This window comes from Leuciscus leuciscus, assembly GCF_965113295.1.
Source record: "Leuciscus leuciscus genome assembly, chromosome: 17".
In the NCBI taxonomy this organism is placed as follows: Eukaryota; Metazoa; Chordata; class Actinopteri; order Cypriniformes; family Leuciscidae; genus Leuciscus; species Leuciscus leuciscus.
In genome coordinates this window covers 29169649-29187781 of record NC_138741.1, presented here as the reverse complement: position 1 = coordinate 29187781, position 18133 = coordinate 29169649, and the positions used below count along the sequence as shown (strand labels likewise).

General features: G+C 35.0%; 3 protein-coding genes across 7 annotated transcripts in view; 2 read left to right on the top strand and 1 right to left on the bottom strand.

Annotated features, from left to right (window-relative positions):
• The window catches only part of LOC309479472 (chloride intracellular channel protein 5-like), a 28139-nt gene extending 23300 nt beyond the window's left edge, over positions 1-4839 (bottom strand). The window contains exons 1-2 of the mRNA XM_082143654.1: positions 4679-4839; positions 1968-2818 (exon numbers count right to left, since the gene is read on the bottom strand). Coding sequence (XP_081999780.1) covers positions 1968-2818; positions 4679-4824 — 997 coding nt within the window. The 5' untranslated portion in view covers positions 4825-4839. The remainder of the gene's footprint in view (positions 1-1967; positions 2819-4678) is intronic.
• Positions 4840-5475: 636 nt separating this feature from the next.
• On the top strand, positions 5476-12984 carry fam167aa (family with sequence similarity 167 member Aa). Of its 5 annotated transcripts, XM_082144251.1 has the most exons (5): positions 5476-5580; positions 5740-5775; positions 9319-9463; positions 9583-10230; positions 11264-12984. In XM_082144251.1, the coding sequence occupies exons 4-5, from the start codon at positions 9856-9858 to the stop codon at positions 11522-11524; spliced, it is 636 nt and encodes a 211-aa protein (XP_082000377.1). In that variant the 5' UTR covers positions 5476-5580; positions 5740-5775; positions 9319-9463; positions 9583-9855; the 3' UTR covers positions 11525-12984. The 5 variants fall into 5 exon arrangements, with proteins under 5 accessions (XP_082000377.1, XP_082000380.1, XP_082000376.1 ...); XM_082144254.1 differs by lacking the exon at positions 9319-9463 and having other exon boundaries at positions 5500-5580; XM_082144250.1 differs by lacking the exon at positions 5476-5580 and having other exon boundaries at positions 5626-5775.
• Positions 12985-13139: 155 nt separating this feature from the next.
• Positions 13140-17416, top strand: LOC309479946 (ras-related protein Rab-39B). The gene is made up of 2 exons (XM_082144249.1): positions 13140-13869; positions 15272-17416. Exons 1-2 carry the CDS (start codon positions 13649-13651, stop codon positions 15693-15695), a joined length of 645 nt encoding a protein of 214 aa, XP_082000375.1. The 5' UTR covers positions 13140-13648; the 3' UTR covers positions 15696-17416.
• The last annotated feature ends 717 nt before the right edge of the window (positions 17417-18133 follow it).

Here is an 18133-nt window from a genome sequence, read left to right as displayed (position 1 = left end):
TGGTGCGGGTGAGCCCAGTTTGTTTTTGTTGCTGTTTGTGGAGCCTGTGGTGTCTAGAGAGACCGCGTTTTTTTACAGTGTGTTCAGGGGACAGGCAGCTAGCGGATGGTGAGGAGATGTTTGCTGTATGTGACAAAAAATATTTTGGCCTAAAAAAACGCGTGACATCACTTAGAGCACCTTTAAATTAAATTAGAATAAAATAAAGTGGTATTCCTATAGAGGTCCCCGGCTTAAACATTCATTTTGTTCCTTTTTTTTAACGCAAACTTTGAAAAAAAAAATTTAAATTTGGAACTCAGTCTGGTATGTTCTATGCAATTGTTTTGACAAGGAAATGAGATACATTTCTAGTTTCAACATTATTTGTTCCTCAGGCATTCCCCTTCAAGAGAAAAAGTACCAGCTGTGTGCAAAGTGGCCCACATTTGGTTTTTGACCACTGAAAATGTGCACAATTTACTCTTACAGCCACATAGAGATTCCCATATATTTGGGATTGAACCATATAGGGCCTTAGATACTGTACCAAAATACAGTACATGTTTAGGAAGCAAAATCTAAAATAATATTAAGATATCTTTAATTCTTCATGGGTTACAGGCAAGCTGTGTAAAAATGTAATATTCATCCGTAACATTTAGTATTTTGACTTTAACCAAATCATTATGTTTGCCTTTCTTCAGAGAAAAAAAATATTAACAACGTCAAAAATTTGAGCCTGGGAAGTTTTCAAAATTTGGTTGATTTGACACGGATTGGCCTCCATACAGAAGGAAGGAAGGTTTTTTGTAGACAGAGTGTGATGGAGTGTGTCTCTTTTAATTTCTTAAACAACCATGTAGGAAGACACATCATGGCCAAATTCCAGGATAACAATGTCAAGATTGATGAAGTGTGTAGCTGACAAAGCGAAGATTCATCAGGCTCAAACTGTGAAAAAATGGTTGGGAGGAGCATGAAGAATCATTTTCACACATGAATTGGCACTTCTGAGTCCAGACCTTAAATTCATTGAAAGTCTTTGGGATGTGCTGGAGGAGACTTTACAGAGTGCTGGACTCTTGCACTCTCAATACAAGATCTTGACCAAAAATCCTGATGGAAAAATATCAAGTCAAGTCACCTTCATTTATATAGTGCTTTTTAACAATATAGATTGTTTCAAAGCAGCTTTAAAGTGATAATAGGAAATTACAGTAACAGATATTGTTTTTGCTTTACAGCAGCTCTAGAATAAAGTTATTGTCCAGCTAAAGTTAGTTTTGATTGACTCACTTTTGTTGCAAAGATCATCAATTATTAATTTAGTTTAAATTAATTAATTTGCAAAAACGCAAACCTCTGAAAACACTGATGGCGTGCACATACGCATTACGTGTTTAGTCTATAGATATGCGCGTTTGAATATATATGTGCGCAGGCGTGTAGTCTTTCTGTACAAATTGACCAACAAATTACTTATCTGGCCTTAAAAGTGTATAATACAGAATTATTTATCGCTTACTCGTAGCCACGTGAACTGGAATTGTTTTGACAACGTAATTTTCACAACATTTATTTCCATCAAGAGGTTCCATCAACATTATTTCCACTAATTCATGTGTGAAAATGATTCTTCATGCTCCACCCAACCATTCTTTAACAGTTTGAGTCTGATGAATCTTGACATCGTCATCCTGGAATATGGCCATGATGTGTCTTCCTACATGGTTGTTTAAGAAATGAAAAGCTACACACTCCATCAATTAGGTTTAGAAGAACTGCTGCCAAACATATAACATGATAGAAACATAATAATCACTGCAATAATGATCCAGTCATAGACTCTTAAGAAGCATTTGCCTATTTAAATCCAAACAGATTTTTTTGACCGGGCAGTGCATATTTATATACATCACTGTTCATGGTGTCAGACTTTTTTAATTAAAAATTGATTTAAATGGAGTATCAATGACAAATATTACCTTCCAAAGGAATGATGGCAGCCACAGGAGTGAGATCCACTACTGTATAGCTGCTCGGACTGATGCATTTATCCAGTTCAATAAGACGCTCTTGAGAACACTGGGTCATACCATGATCGCTAGTGATGATAACATTTATTTTCCCCCATAATCCCGTTTTGTTGAGCTGCTCCATCAGAAAACCTATGTGACTATCCACCTCTCTCAAAGCCTTTTCCATCTCAGTGGTGTTCTCCGGGCCATACTTGTGGCCGCTCCTGTCCGGTTCTTCCCAGTATAGAGCGGCAAACTTAACAGATCTGTCCTCCGTCATCCACTTTGTGAGGTTTCCCAGCCTTGCTTGGAAGCTCACCTTTGAGTCATATTTAAATGCGTATTTTAATGTGTGGTTATGAATATATACATCTGTTCCCGGCCACATAGCAGATGCCGCCCTGTAGCCATTCTCCTCCACCGACACCCAGATGGGAATGGCTTCGTCCCACCACAAAGGGTCACTGTCATTTTGAATAGAGAAATGCTTTTTCGACACTGGGTCATACATAATACTGGCAAGCATCCCATGGCTCTCCGCGTACAGCCCTGTGACGAGACTGTAATGATTGGGAAAGGTTTTGGTCGTGAACACATTGGTTAGCTCACGTACAAGGACACCATCGGAGAAGAACCTTTCGAGATTGGGAAATGGGTATTTGTTTAGATAGTCTGCTCGAAAGCCATCGAAAGACACCAGGAGGAGTGGAGGCGCATCACTGCCATTCTCTAGTGCTGAAAGGGTTAATCCACTACAGGCGATGAGAGCGTACAGATAAACGCTGATCTGCATCCTGTGGCAGTGAATGTGGAAGTCACTTTCGGCACTGTGAATATACAAAAGGAAGTTATAACAGACAGACTATCTTTTGTAAAAGTCCCATAATTACATGAATTTTTCCCCACAAGCCCTCCCTCCAACAAGCGCTCTTTTCAGCAGTCCTACAGTGCAGTTACAAACCATTACCAACCCACCCTGAACTTTACTGACTGCACATATACAGCACATGCAACACTTGCACATAATCTCCAAAAAAATAAGCATGTTAGGGTTAGTAATAGTGCTGCAACAACTAATCAATCAAATTGATAATGAAAATAATTGAATAATGTTTAATTATGCATAGTCTACATAGATACATTCACTATATTTGTTGCCTTTAAATTGCACGCTGTTTGGAGGACAACAAAGAACAGGTTTTGGTATAATTTCGTACATTTATTCAAATTAATTATTTTCCAAAAATATTATTTTTAATACATTTCATCTGATTTATTGATTAATCGAAGAAATAACCAACAGATTAATCGATTAACAAAATAATCATAATTAAACCATTTCTTTTTATTCTTTTTTATATCCAAAGTTAATTGACTAGCCTACAGTTGTGTTAAAGTCTAGTGTTGTCAAACCATCACACAATCTATATTAAAACCTCCTTTATTTCTGGACATGTGATTTCACTTTTCACAATTTCCAGCAGTCAAAAGTACTTTTAATTGAAAAAATCATATTTAAAGAATCAGAAATCAGCTCTAAACACAAGGAACTACACTTGTTAGTCAATATTGGGTTGTTCGGTGGATTTTTCACCTAATAAATGTTATGTTAATAACACTTTCCATACTTTAACTTGAAGTCCCACTGTTGTCAATCATTTTGTCCCTTAAAACTAACATTTGATCACCAAAAATGATATTTACATTTTTTGTCATGCATTAAAATAGCTTGAATGTAACTCTACACCCACCGTGTTTTTTTGGTTCACTGCAGTTTTTAAGGAGAAAATACTCCGCAATGGTGTTGACTTGTGAATTTGTACATGGATTGTCTTAAAGCATATTAAAAACACCACATAGACATATGAACTACATTAAAAACTTGATTTTCACCACAGGAGGACTTTAAAAAAAGATTAAATAACATATAAATTATAATTATAAGTAAAATAAATGAATATATAAGAAGTTTACAAGTTTCAAGTTTATTTGTAACATGCACCAGATGTCAGTGACAGTTTGTACACAGAAATGCTTATTGTGAGGCTCAGGCATTCTACAGCAGTAAATCCAAATACAGGTACAAATACAAAGAGTAAATTAAAAGCATAAAATAAAATAAGAATAAATTCACAATAATTACATGTATGAGAAATATATTAGTGTGTATATATATATATATATATATATATATATATATGATAGGTGTGCAAATATGTCAAAGTGCAGACGCTTATGTAAACCATGAGAGTACATGTAGAATATGTAGAACTTCTAAATAATTTCAGTGTTTAACTTCTATGTAATTTATGTGTTTTTTATGTAACAAGGAAGTGATACAGGAAGCGCCAGAGGACAAAACGTGGTTCTAAAAATAAATACTAATGTTGAGCAGGTGCTTAACATACATACAGAGTCCTGGATCACACTTACTGGAGCTGATCAATAATCAATACAGGATTAAAACTCATTGATAATATAATGAAAATCTGTATGACGTCTATCGGTCCTTTCGATGGAAAATAGTAAAAAATAAACTACAAAAAGAGCAAACAACAAGGAAAAAAATTGAGTCTAGCACTGAATACCGCTGATCACATTACTGATTTTTGGCCACATTACGTTTTTTGGCCAAACTTAGCCATCAAGGAATTCAGAAAAGCCGAAAAGGACGAAACAATAACGTACCTTTCGACTCGGGACGTTGGAAAGCGTTTATATTAACTCCAGTCACATTAAACTTTTCGATGATGTCGAGGTGTTTTATATATTCTGGACTTGATGCAGTTTCTTTCTTGCGCTTCCTCAAACACAATGCCCACATGACGTCATTGCATGACTGACAGATCCATCAGCCAATGAAAGGGAGGGACGTCCCACTGCAGGTGCTCTTCGCTCTCGGCACGTTGGGTATTTTTGTTTTGTTTTTTTGTTTTTACATAGGACACTGTTTTGAGCACAAATAACGTGAACATTATGCATCCATTTCAGAACGGTCTTAAATTGGAACAATTCATAATCATTTTTCTCCTTCAAAAGTAAAATTGTCTTATTTTTTAGCTTTTGGATAATGTTATTAACACAATAAAAAAAACAAAAAAAAACACTTACATCTTAAAAGTTTGTGTCTAAGCAACATTTGACTTTCAAAACAAATCTAGCGCTTTAGTGGCAACTTGTGTTACTTTAGATCTGACAGTTGCGCACTTTTTTAAAAACGCGTCCTGTAAAAACATAAGCCGCGTTCGCAGACAGAAATTCGTGTTGAACCGCTTTAAAGTGGTGATTGCGTTTACATTGTGTTTCAGGACGCAAAAACATGGGAACATTCATTTCTTGTCTGTATGAACGCCCTGCGTTTGACGCAGAAAACGCTCCTGTGCCACACTGCAAGCTATGGAATCCCGACGTCGACCAATCAGAGCGCTCGTATTATAATAAAAGAAGCGCGACGCGTCTGTCTGAACTGACATCAGCACCCTGTCGACCAATGAAAGACCTCGTTTACGCGACGCGGCACGTTCGCGTTCATTTGCAGTAGATGGGGTTTGACTCGCTCACTAAACGTGGTTTGGTGAAGGTAGGTTGTTATTCAAACATTTTTGTTCCTCATATCTCTATAATAATCTAAGAGGGATCACTATGTGGTCTTCACGAGCGCTGTTATTGAAACGCAGTTCTAATTTTGTCTTCTTTTTTTTTCCTCCCCTCAATATTTCCTCTGTTACTGGATTTGTAGAAATGTCGTCACGGCTGCATTTGAGCTTTTCAACCTGTAAGTAAATATGGGTTTAAGTTTTTAGAGAGATCTGTGTATGAATAAGGCTGTTCTTTGAACTAAAATGATCTTTCGTGAAATGTCTTCCTAAACTACGCACATAGAGATCAGGTGCAGGTTAGTTATTCTTTCCACCTGGTTTGGATCAAAGGAACCCAGACAGAGCGAGAAACAGCCTTCCATATAATGTCACTGTCATATGCACTCTGTATTATTTGTATGTTTTTTTAAATGAAAAATTGTTTTAAAAAATGTTTTATTATTAAAATTATATGAATAATAAAATATTATAAAAAATGAAATGTTAATATTTAAACATAAATAATATTAACGTAGCACACTTATGATATTTAAAATATTTGTATAATTATTTAAAATATTTTTTTCCATTTACAATGCCACTGTCATACTCTGGATTGACATTTTTTTTAATGAAAATAATATTCTTTTAATAAAATATTAGTGAAATAATTACAAAAAATATTATAAAATAGTACTATTAAATATTCAAATTTACCTGTAAAATAATTCATTGTTACACTTTGTTTTAAGGTGTCTTTGTTACACTGAATTTATACATTCAGGCACTGAGTAATAAGTAACTAAATGTACTTACTATAGGGTTAGGATTTGGTTTGGTTGAGGGTTAGTTGCATGCAATTATGCAAAATTTATAGTTATTACTATAGTAACTAAATGTAACATGTAACAATGACACTGTAAAATAAAGTGTTACCGAATTAATAATTTATTTATTATATACAAATAATATTTTAATATTTATATAAAAAAAAAATGAATTGTGAACTAGACGTGTTCTTGGCAGTCTGAGTGTTTTTGGCATCATGAAAAGTGTCAACACATACTCAGCATGTTCTCATTATATTCACGCCAAAACACAGATCTTCTTTTTGATGGACAGCATCCTGTTGCTCAGTGTAATGGTGACTTTTCTATGAATCAGGACATCGGAAAAACACTGAGCAGCGGGAAACGTTTTGTAGCCATTCCATCCATTACATTTTCCACATTTAGTTAGCCAACTTTTTCACCAGTTGGTCCTCCAAGCATCATGAATTCTTAATATAGTGAGTTCCATAAACTCACGCAGCTTTGTGGACAGTCTGTCACTATTAAAGGACCAGGACAGAACTTGTACACAATGTGCTGCTATGCTATGCTATGATATGATATGATAAAAGCTTAAGGGCCAGATTAGGAGTTTGTTTGGTGAAGTCTGCGTGCTCTGGTTGATGACGAGAACTAGAATCGCACAGAGACGGCGGGACTCGAGGGGTTCCCAGTTTAGCAGGCATCAGCTGCTGTGTCCTAGTTCCACTGCTCAACCTCAACCACAGGAATATGGAGTCCAGCAGATTGGGACTGATATCACACGTAAACAATCTGCTTATATATGACATATGTGTCACGTATTAGATCTTTTATGATGTGATAATTAAAACTTCAGTCCCTAAATCTAGGACAAACCTTTCTGCTTGTCAACAAATTCTAAAAGAATGCTAATTTAATTTGATCATTATTTGGATCCAATCCTAAAATGACCCTTAAGTGATACTGTCACTAGAGGTACACTGAATGAAAATGGTGTAGGATTTACTTTGAAACAATTTTCACTCAGAAATTACTAGTAATTTTTTACAAATAATTACAAAGAAATGGCAAGTAACATGACATTTTAGAAAAACTGGAACAGTGTTTTCTTGTAAAATGTTCTCCAGCACAGCAAAAATGATTTTCGTACTGAGTGTTTTTGTCTTGTGTTCCAGTACAAATAATCGAAACATTCTTAAATCAAAATACATTTAGTAGAAAAATGAATTCTGAAAAAAAGTATCAAAATGAAGCAAGTTTATTCTTAAATCAAGAAGAAATATCTGAAAACTAAACTTAATTCAAAGGAAAAACAAGAATATTTCAGAAAACAAGACTTAATATGTCATTTTGCTTCTCAAGTTAAAGAGATAGTTCACCCAAAATTGAAAATTCTGTCATCATTTACTCACCCTCAAGTTGTTTCAAATCTCTATGATTACCAAACCAAACAGTTGATGGACTTCTATAGTATTTGTTTCCCCCTGTACTGTGGAAGTCAACGGAGGTCCATCAACTCTTTGGTCACCCACGTTCTTCAAAATATATTTTATGTTCAACAGAAGAAATAAACTCATACAGGTTTGGAACAATAGGGTAAGTAAATGATGACAGAATTTTTATATTTGGGTGAACTATCCCTTGATTTTAGAATGAAGATACTTGTACTGGGAAACAAGACAAAAAATACTGAGTAAGAAAATATTTTTTGTAGTGAATATATATATATATATATATATATATTAGTGTATGTTGGAATCTCCTGATCATAATGAAGTGATTGCACAATATAATTGTTTAAATCACCTGTGTAAAATTAAATATTTTCAACACATATATTCAATCAATACATATGAAATATGTTGTGCAGTTTACAATTAATTGGTTCATCTATTTATACAAAAATCTGTTCATTCATGTTGCGTCATATGATGGCAATTTTGGTTTCTTCTGTCCAATGCATCTAGAACAAATGGCATGTTTGTTTGTAGAAGTGTAAAGAGCACCAGAAAACCATTCTTGAGTAAAAGTACAGACACCTTACAATGAAATTTACTCCATTGCAAGTTACAAGTCACCAATTTCAATACCACTTGAGTAAAAGTCTTAGAGTATCAGATTTTAATATTATTTTGCTTGTACTGAACGTAGGTTTAAAGATGCACTAGTCTCAACACCTAAGATACATGCCAGTGGAAAATAAGAAGCAATTGATTTGTGAGGAAAGCGATCACTTTTATTTTCTAAAGTCAAAATAAAACTGAACACCTCAATTTCAGAAAGGTTGACAAAAAAAGGTTGACAGAACAGCCTCTTAAACATCTACAAACACTCAAGTCTCAGTTAAGCCCTTTTTGAGCACTTGAGCTTAAATAAATTAATATAATTCAAAAAGGTCTCTTTAATATAACAAATATGTTAGGTAAAATGCACTGTACATGCTGGTTTCGGCCTCATCAGCGGCTGTGGTCATGTCCTCATCTCATATATAAAACACCTGTGATTCACAACTACCTGATAATAATGCACTCGCGTGCACTTAAAAGTAGCCTTGTTGACAAGTTTGGGTGAGTGAGGGCAAAACGCACAAGATATAGTACCCTCAATGCCCTGAAGATGGCGATATCACTTCTTTTGTGGCAGAAATAAACTGCTGCAGAAAGTTAAGTGCCATGCAAAATCTGACCAGTAATTGCTTTAATATTCAGAAACGTATTGGAGCAAAAAGTACAGATACTTATTCAAAAATGTAGTCAACTTAAGAGTACAAGTTGTTAATATCCTTGATACTCAGTCAAACTACAAAGCAGCCAAAAATATACTCAAGTATCGACACTGATTACATTTACTCAAATACTTTACACAACTGTTTGTTTCTAAGATATATCGACCCATTTTCTTGGTGTCTGTTTGCTTTCTCTGATCCAGGATTAGTGCTTGTCATTTCTCAAGTCAATGATGAATCAAGAACAATGTTACAAGGAAGTAGATAGTATGAAAGAAGACTAACTAGTAAAACAAGTGAGAGTGAGTGAACTTGTTGATAAACTGTCCTCATTACAGAACTGCACAGGTATGTTTCTTTTACAAGACGATTTGTAGATTATAAGATAGTTTATCACATTTAAGCATGCGGTAGATTTCAGTATTGACTTTTTGCATGGTATGATGAATTTGTTTCTATTATTTCAGATCATAATCATAATTTCAAGAGTCTCGGGACTGAAACATCTGCAGTTCTTGTTTGGAGAGCCTCTGGAAAGCTGCTAAAGAACATCGACACCATTTTTTAAACATAGTCTTTAATAATAAATCATAACTAATGTGTGTTTGCATTTTTGAACTTCCATGAAATCTGTGCATATTTTGGCTTTAAATCCGGGACAATTGCTGGAGCCATCCAGGTCTCTTGAACAATTTCCAACAGTGATGTTGGTCTGCCAACTTTTCCCACTTTTCCAGTGAATGATTTTTAGTTTCCCTGCAAGTGTAGAGGAAATGTCCCTAAAGCCAATGGCAGTGTCACATGCAGATAAGCCCTTAAAAAGCCCAGAAAGCCTTGCTGCAGCGCAGGACGACCACCTCTCCAGTTTGAAGGCTTTGACTGAGAAGCTGAAGCTCGAGACCAGAAAGCCGTCCTCCCTGGACTGGAGAGCTCAGCTGGAGGAGATGCTCGCCCAGAGCCACAGAGTCTCAGAGACACCGGGTAACACGGACAAACAAAAAACATCAGGTCCTCTTAAGTGGGCCAAGCCGATCCGGGAAGGGAGGCAACCATCAGGGAACAGACTGGGATTCGGAAGTATAGACCAAGCATTGGAGTGGCTCAAGAAAGAGCTGGTGAGTTTCTGTTTAAGTGAATTATAAACGGGGAAATAAAACTGCTTTGTTGTATTTGTGGAAGGAAAAAAAAACAAACATATTAAACAGTATATAAACATATAAAACAAATACATAAAAGTGTGTGTATATACAGTACATTACCAGTCAAAAGTTAATTGAGAAGTCTCTTCTGCTCACCAAGGTTTACATATATTTGCTAAAAAATAAAGTGGAACAGTAATATTGTGAAATATTATTACAATTCAACTGAACTGTTTTCTATTTGAATATATTTTAAAGTATAATTTATTCTTAATGGCAAAGATGAATTTTCAGCATCATTACTCCAGTCGTCAGTGTCACATGATCCTTCAGAAATCATTCTAATATGATGATTGGCTGCTGAAGAAAAATTTCTTATTATCAATGTTGAAACCAGTTGTGCTGTGGAAAAGATGCTACATTTTTTCAGGATTCTTTGATAAATAGAAAGTTCAAAAGAACATAATTTATTTGAAATATATTTTTTAACATTATTTAAATGCCTTTACTGCCACTTATATGTAAAAAATCAATTTAATGTCCATATACTGTACACACACACACACACACACACACAAATATTAAGCAGCACAATCAAAAAAAAATCTTGAGCACCAAATCAGCAATTCAAAGGACATTTTTTATTTATACATATCATAAATCTGAAGCATTCTTTTTGATTTACTGTTTTCACAACTTTTAGTTCCATTGCCGTTAGTCCGATTAATCAGTTCGGTGAGGGAATCACTGATTTATAGACTTTTGTTGCCACCAACTGGTGTAAACAATGTAAAGATCAATATAGATCTGCTGTACAGCAGAAACAAACTTTGTTGCATTATTTTCCTGTAATCTCTGTAAAGCTGCTTTGAAACAATCTGTATTGTAAAAAGCACTATATAAATAAAGGTGAGTTGACTTAAAGCGCCAGGGTAAGTTTTAACAGTGTTTCTCTAATGTATATTCAAGCTTAAGTAACCGTTTACCTTTTTTATTCCTTTTATTGCAGGCAGAGATGCGTTTACAGGACCAGCAGCTCGCACGTCAGCTAATGCACCTGCGCACTGATATTAACAACCAGAGAATCGTGCAGACGTGCAGCCAACATCGCAAGATGCTGAACGATGCCACGTTTGAGCTGGAGGAGCGAGACGACATGTCAGATTTATGTGACGTTCCCATGTCTCCTGGATTAGGCCTGTCCTCGACACTCAAGGTCATCGGGGTCACCAAGATGAACATCAACTCCCGGCGGTTCTCCCTGTGCTAACAGCAGGACACGGGACTGTCTTTTTATCTTAAAGGGGTCATGACATGGAATTAAGGTTCACTTATAATGTAAATTTTAAGTAAATTCAATTTAATAAAAAAAAAAATATATATATATATATATATGCGGAAAAATGATTATTTTCAACCTTCATTCTGACCTTTTAAGGGACGGCTACTTTAAGGCTTTTCAGTAAACGCCCACTGTTATGATTGGCTAACGTCATTGCATAGGAAACAGTATCAATGCCCACTCGCGAGTAAGCGTTTTGAAAACATTATCCATATAAAACCGTCATTTACAGACAAAGCATTATTAAAGCATTTACTTATGGTTTGTGATTCAGCTGCGGTCAGATCCATAACAGTTGGCTGCTTCATCTTTTAACAAAAGTTTCTTTGCAAACTCCATTACACTGTGCCTCGTTTACAAAACAATCTGCAGTCAAATGCTCCGAACAAACATATAATCAGGGCTTGACATTAACTTTTTTGCTCACCAGCCACTGTGGCTTGTGGTTTTCCAGTTACTAGCCACTCAGCATTTTCACTGATTGCAGTTTTGACATTGATAACATTGGGAAAAACAGCCATATAGATATTTTTTATATTATCTCGTAATTTGGCAGCAGATACATTAGGCTGCTGTCACTTTAAGACCTGATGCACAGATCCATTATACTGTTACACATCCGTTTTCTTTCTCAACTGTTTACGTTCACTTAAAACATCTCATCAACTCGCTGTCGGAGAGATGAGAGAGCGAGAAAGATATGCTGTATTGTGTATCTATTCTGCGGAAAATGATTATTGGAAGCATTTCAGATAACTCAGTATTTCTATCGAAAAATCTATAATTTTGCCAACACTACATTGCACTAGTTTATTTCAGGTGATTTTTTATAAAAGACTACAATTGAAAAATGTGTATATATAAAATTCAACCCGCCAAAGTGGTTAGGTGACTGCGTTACACGCCACTGCTGAGATCCACCCACATTTGGAGAGTTGGCGGGTGTTGATGTGAAGCCCTGCCTATAATCCTCTGAGGCAATCTGGTACGCTATTAAAAATAAACCATTTACTTGTTCCTGACACTGGTATCCTTCTGAAGTCTCTGCAGAAATGAGCAAATGAGCTGTTTAAACACGACTCTACACGAACGTTCCTCTACGCTTCAATTTACTCTGGTGTGACGATGCAAAAATATGTGTTGATGTTTTGCTCTGGATGCAGGCATATGTAAATATATTTTTGCAGCTTGATTAAATACATGCTTTGTTTATAATGAGGAGGACATTTTAAGCTATTAAAGTTGCAGGATGTTTAAATGGTAAAAAGATCTCTTATATGCCAAAAGATCAACGCAAATTAGATTTTTCATGTTAAGACACCTTAAGTGAACAATTGTGAGTGTTTTTATAGATTATAGAATAAGGATAAAGGTATTTTAAAAATGTTTCTGAGTTGTGCTTTTATTGCCTTACAACCAACATGAAAAACTTTGATTTCAAGTTGACTTTAATAACATCTTAATCATGTGTATATAGTCCGTGTAATTTGTGTTTGATATTATGACATACTCCTAAGATTTTTTGGGAAAATGTAGATTTTAAAATCTACAAAACAGAAAAATGTGTTCAATACAGAAATAAATTTAGTGAGTTTATGCTTAAAACAAGAAGAAAAAAATGTCAATGGGGTCAGAAAATGTACTTAATTCAAAGGGAAAACAAGATTATTTTTCTTACCCCGTTTGATCATTTTTGTCAGAAAGCAAGACTTACTATCATGTCAGTTTGCTTCTCAAATAAAGATGTCTTGATTTAAGAATGTTTAGTAAGAAAATCTTTTTTGCCATGTACATATCAAATTCTCTCACTGATATACTGTATCTTATTGTGCAACAGTATGAGATTTCAGTTTGTAATGCCACGTTTTCACAGTCCACTATTGTTGTGAAATAGGTGTGTATCTATTATGCTGCAAACCTCTCCCTCTTTGTGCTTTTTAACCTGTTTGTTCAGTCACCAGAGGGCAAGGCCTATAGTAAAGACTTATAGTAAAGAGTTTTAGCACTAGTTCTAACACTAAGCTGCTTGTCATCGTAACAAAGCCATTCACAATGCAAGAAACAATACCGTGGAACTTGAGATTTGGGATAGTCATTCTTGGAGACTCAGCTGTAGGGAAATCATCTCTTCTGCATCGCTTCACTGAAGGAACATTTGATGAATCCTCTCAGTCTCCTCTGGGAATTGATTTTAAGGTGCATAACATGAACTTTGACCCTGATGTTGTGATCAAACTCCTTCTGTGGGACACTGCGGGCCAGGAAAGATTTCGGTGAGTTTTTGTCAACTAAAAGCACCCAGTATTATACAGGGATAGTTGATTTCTGCTCACTAATTAAATGTACTTTTTTTAAGACATGTTTAAAGTTTATGTGAACTCAAAACCTGAAGGTAGAGTAGAAAATAAAGTGTTGGGGGTCACATTATAGGTTATGTAATCAGATTACTTTTTAAGTAACTAGTAAAGTAATGCATTATTTTAAAATTTACAACAAAATATCTGAGTTATTTTTTCAAATAAGTAACGCAAGTTATTGCAAGTTATATTCACAGATAACAACCTCTGAAAACAGATAATGCAGGCTCACTCCTGGTTACTGAAGTCAGCAGTGCTATACGCTTGCACTGTAAACCCAAATAAGTTGGCAAAGCTCACAAAATGTTAAGGCAATCAGTTGCCTAAATTTTTTAGTTAAGAAATTCAAAGTTTAAAGGTATAGCGGAGGATGTTTTACTTCCTGGTGGGTAGTCTAAACTATTGGTCCTCCTACTTGTCAATCATTCTGGTGAATCAATCAAACTTTTCAAAAAGTGGAGAGGGCGGGTCTTATCTAAAATTTGGAAAGATCCTCCGCTATACCTTTAAGTAAGCAGTACTCGTACATTTTACTTGTTCTCAACTTGAAATGTTTGTGTACACTAATTCATACATTTAACTTAATATGTAACCGCAATGTGAACATTTTTATTAGTATAAACATAGCTAGCTATATCAAGCTAGTTCAATAAATGCTAACTCGCTGATTAGCTAACATGTTAACAATAGAATGCTATAGCACTTGCTGTATTGAGTGCAGCAAAATAAAGTTTTTAACATACTTAGACCTCATCACCCTGTCAGGGGGTTATTCTGAGATAACAACCGGCTGGATGTACATTATCCCTTACTTATACATTTTTTCAATATGAAATAAAAAACTTTCTGCAGCTGCCATTGAAGATATTTAAATCGTTTGCTTAAATATCACGTTAGAAAAACACCCTTCTAACATGTCTGTTGTCATATTTTATCACAGCAAAAACTCCATCACTGTATTTAAGTGTTGCCAATAGTTTTTTGCTGAATTTGTAAAAAAAGATTTACGTTTCAATAAATGATTTAATAAAATAAAATAAAGGTTTTTTATAACTATTATTACATAAGTCAGGCTTTACATGGTTAAATTATGTATATCTTTTATTCCTACAAATAACTGTGAAAATGTACAATAGTTTGTTGTAATGGAGACTTTAAAGTTTGTGTCGATGTGGAAACTGAACTATAAAAAAAGTAAACCCGCCCTGAAAAATATTCCCTTGAGTTCAAGTGACAACTACTTAGTGTCTTCTGTACATTTTAAGAGTTGCTCAGCTGAAACAACTTCAACATACCATTTGACCATTTTTTGCTGCAGGTCCATCTGTAAGTCTTACATGAGGAATTCTGTGGGCTGCATTCTGATGTTTGATGTCTCACAGCGACAGACGTTTGATCGTGTTTGCAGCTGGCATCAGGAAGTCCTGGACTATGTGAAACCAAACCCCATGTTCTTCTTGCTTGTGGGTCATAAGTGTGACCTGGCTGTGGGACGACAGGTCAGGAAGAGTGAAGGAGAAGCGCTGGCTAAAAAACTCAACATGGTGGCTTATCTTGAAGTGTCTACAAAGGAGAATATAAACGTCAGCGAAGCGTTTGAGACCTTGACCAGAGGGATATATAACCTCTTCCTGAAAGGAAAAATACCCACCCGAAATGACTGGCATGGGTTAGCCGTTGGGGCCCCCATTAAAAAAGAGACACCTGAGACGAAAAAATCTGCCTGCTGCAACTATGGATGAATTTAGTGTGTTTAAGACTCAACTGACCTGAAGTATTTTATTTAAAAATAATGGTTTTTACATTATTTACATACTAAAATAGCACTGAACTGCACAAAGGGCTCTTATCATGGGGAATACAATTTTACTTAGAATATATCTATCAGAACAAATGTCTAAACATGCTGAAATCAAGATACAAGATACATTTACTAGAGAAGCAAAATGGCATAAGACACATTTTTTCAGATATTTTTCTTGTTTTAAGCATAAACTTCATTTTGATATATTTTTCAGAAAACAATACTTTATATTTTGCTTAAAGGGATAGTTCACCCAAAAATGAAAATTAGCTCATGATTTACTCACCCTGAAGCCATAGGTGTATATGACATTATTCTTTAAGACGAATACAATCGGAGTTATTAAAAAATGTCCTGGCTCTTCCAAGCTTTATAATGGGAGTCAATGGGTATTTTTTTTGGAAGTCCATCAAAGCGCATCCATCCATGATTAAAGTGCTCGACATGGCTCTGCGGGGGTTAATAAAGGCCTTCTGAAGTGAAGCGATGCGTTCGTGTAAGGAAAATATCCATATTTAAAACTTTATCGACTAAAATAACTAGTTTCCGGCAGACAGCGGTACGCAAGTCGACTTACGCCAAAAGAGTAACACTTGCTGACACTAGCACGCTTCGAGCACTTTTATCATGGATGGATGCGCTTTGATGGACTTCCCAAAAATATACCCACTGACTCCCATTATAAAGCTTGGAAGAGCCAGGACATTTTTTAATATAACTCAGATGACTTGAGGATGAGAAAATCATGGGCTAATTTTCATTTTTGGGTGAACAATCCCTTTAAGCAAAATGAAAAGCAAAATGAACACTATTCTTGGTACAAAAACATATTTGCATAGTGAAAAATTAACTAAAATTCTAAAAATATGATTTGAGTTCTTTAAGTTTCTGTGAATATGTCACAATGCTCTTTCTTTGTGCATGTTGCAGCCGTTTGTGGTTCAGCTTGTGATTTAGAAAGAGGAAATGACAACTACAAACCTGTTCAGAGGAACTAAAACTGACAGATTTTTATAGTATTTTGGTTTGACAAAACAGCATCAGGTGCAGACAATATCATGTGTTTTCAGCTTTCATTTGCACAGGCGAAAGCATACTCATAAAACCCTGCACATGCCAATGTTAATGCTTTGTACTGATGATGGCTTTTCACAAATACTGTTTCCATAGAAAAAGGTCTCAAATAATATTGCACCATATGGAGGTCATGATAAGCAACTTTAAATTGTACACTGTAAAAAAAAAAAATTCATGATTTGTTTTCACAACATTTTTTCTTTTTCAAATCAACTTCGATAATTTGTGTGGTTCAGATAACATAATATTTTGAGTTTCTGTTGATTAAATCAATCTCCTTCATTGTATTAACTTTTTTTTCCCCCAATGAACTTAAAATATTAAGGCAACCAGGTTACTTACTTTTTAAAGTTAAACCAATTTTTTTATTTTTTTTTACAGTGTAAAAGTTTAATTTCATACAGAACGATTTATCTTTTCACATTAATCAAAATAACAATGACAAATTTGCTTGAATAAAGTTGTTTGTATTTTATCAGCACTGTTAAGTTCTCCCCTTGAACTGTATTGCGTTTTTTAACTTGCACTAACTCTTTTTATGATGCATTTGGTGATAATAAAACTGATATAACTATGACTAAATGACCAGATAATGACGGTTTCTCAAAGCAAGGTAACTCGGGCCCTCTAGTAGTGGAAAACAGAACTGCATGCATTTTGCAGAAGAACATTGTTTTGGTTGTGCTTTGGCATGTGACTGTGCAGATGAATATGGTTTTTTATCATTACTAGAGAGAGAGAGAGAGAGAGAGAGAGAGAGAGAGAGAGAGAGAGAGAGAGAGACGGAAAGGATCTCAAGTCGACCAGCTGAAGACGTTACTGTATGGAGCTTATAATATGACAAAATGATTTGAATTTGAATTGTGTAAATTTGAATTATTTGCAAGTGTAATCTAACAAAATTGAATTTTAGGTGGTAGTTTAAATAGTTCTGAATTAGATTTTTTTTAAACGAATATTGAACGTTTGAAATTTAACAAATTGAAATGTTTTTATGGCTGAATTGTATAGACATGTATTTTCAAACAGCTAGTTTTTTTGTTCTGAATTCGTATAGTGCAAATATTAAGTTTAAAAAAATACAGATTCAAATTTTCAAGATGAAGAAATTCGGAACTTCAAATTCAGTTTTCTAAAATTCAAGTTCAAAAATTCAAGTTCAAAAATTCAGATCTTACAGAAAGTAGGTCAACAGGTCATCCACAGGGAAGAGTAAAGGATCTCAGATAAGTCGAACAGAGCATTTTGGCTGCACTGCAGTAGTTTTCTGCCGCAAACGCGGTGGTGGTTCAAGAGAAT

Coding starts and splice junctions, on each gene's coding strand:
- fam167aa (XM_082144251.1), top strand. CDS start 9,856: ATGATTTTTAGTTTCCCTGCAAGTGTAGAGGAAATGTCCCTAAAGCCA. Junction 10,231..11,263: donor AGTGGCTCAAGAAAGAGCTG/GTGAGTTTCTGT, acceptor CTTTTATTGCAG/GCAGAGATGCGTTTACAGGA.
- LOC309479946 (XM_082144249.1), top strand. CDS start 13,649: ATGCAAGAAACAATACCGTGGAACTTGAGATTTGGGATAGTCATTCTT. Junction 13,870..15,271: donor GCGGGCCAGGAAAGATTTCG/GTGAGTTTTTGT, acceptor TTTTTGCTGCAG/GTCCATCTGTAAGTCTTACA.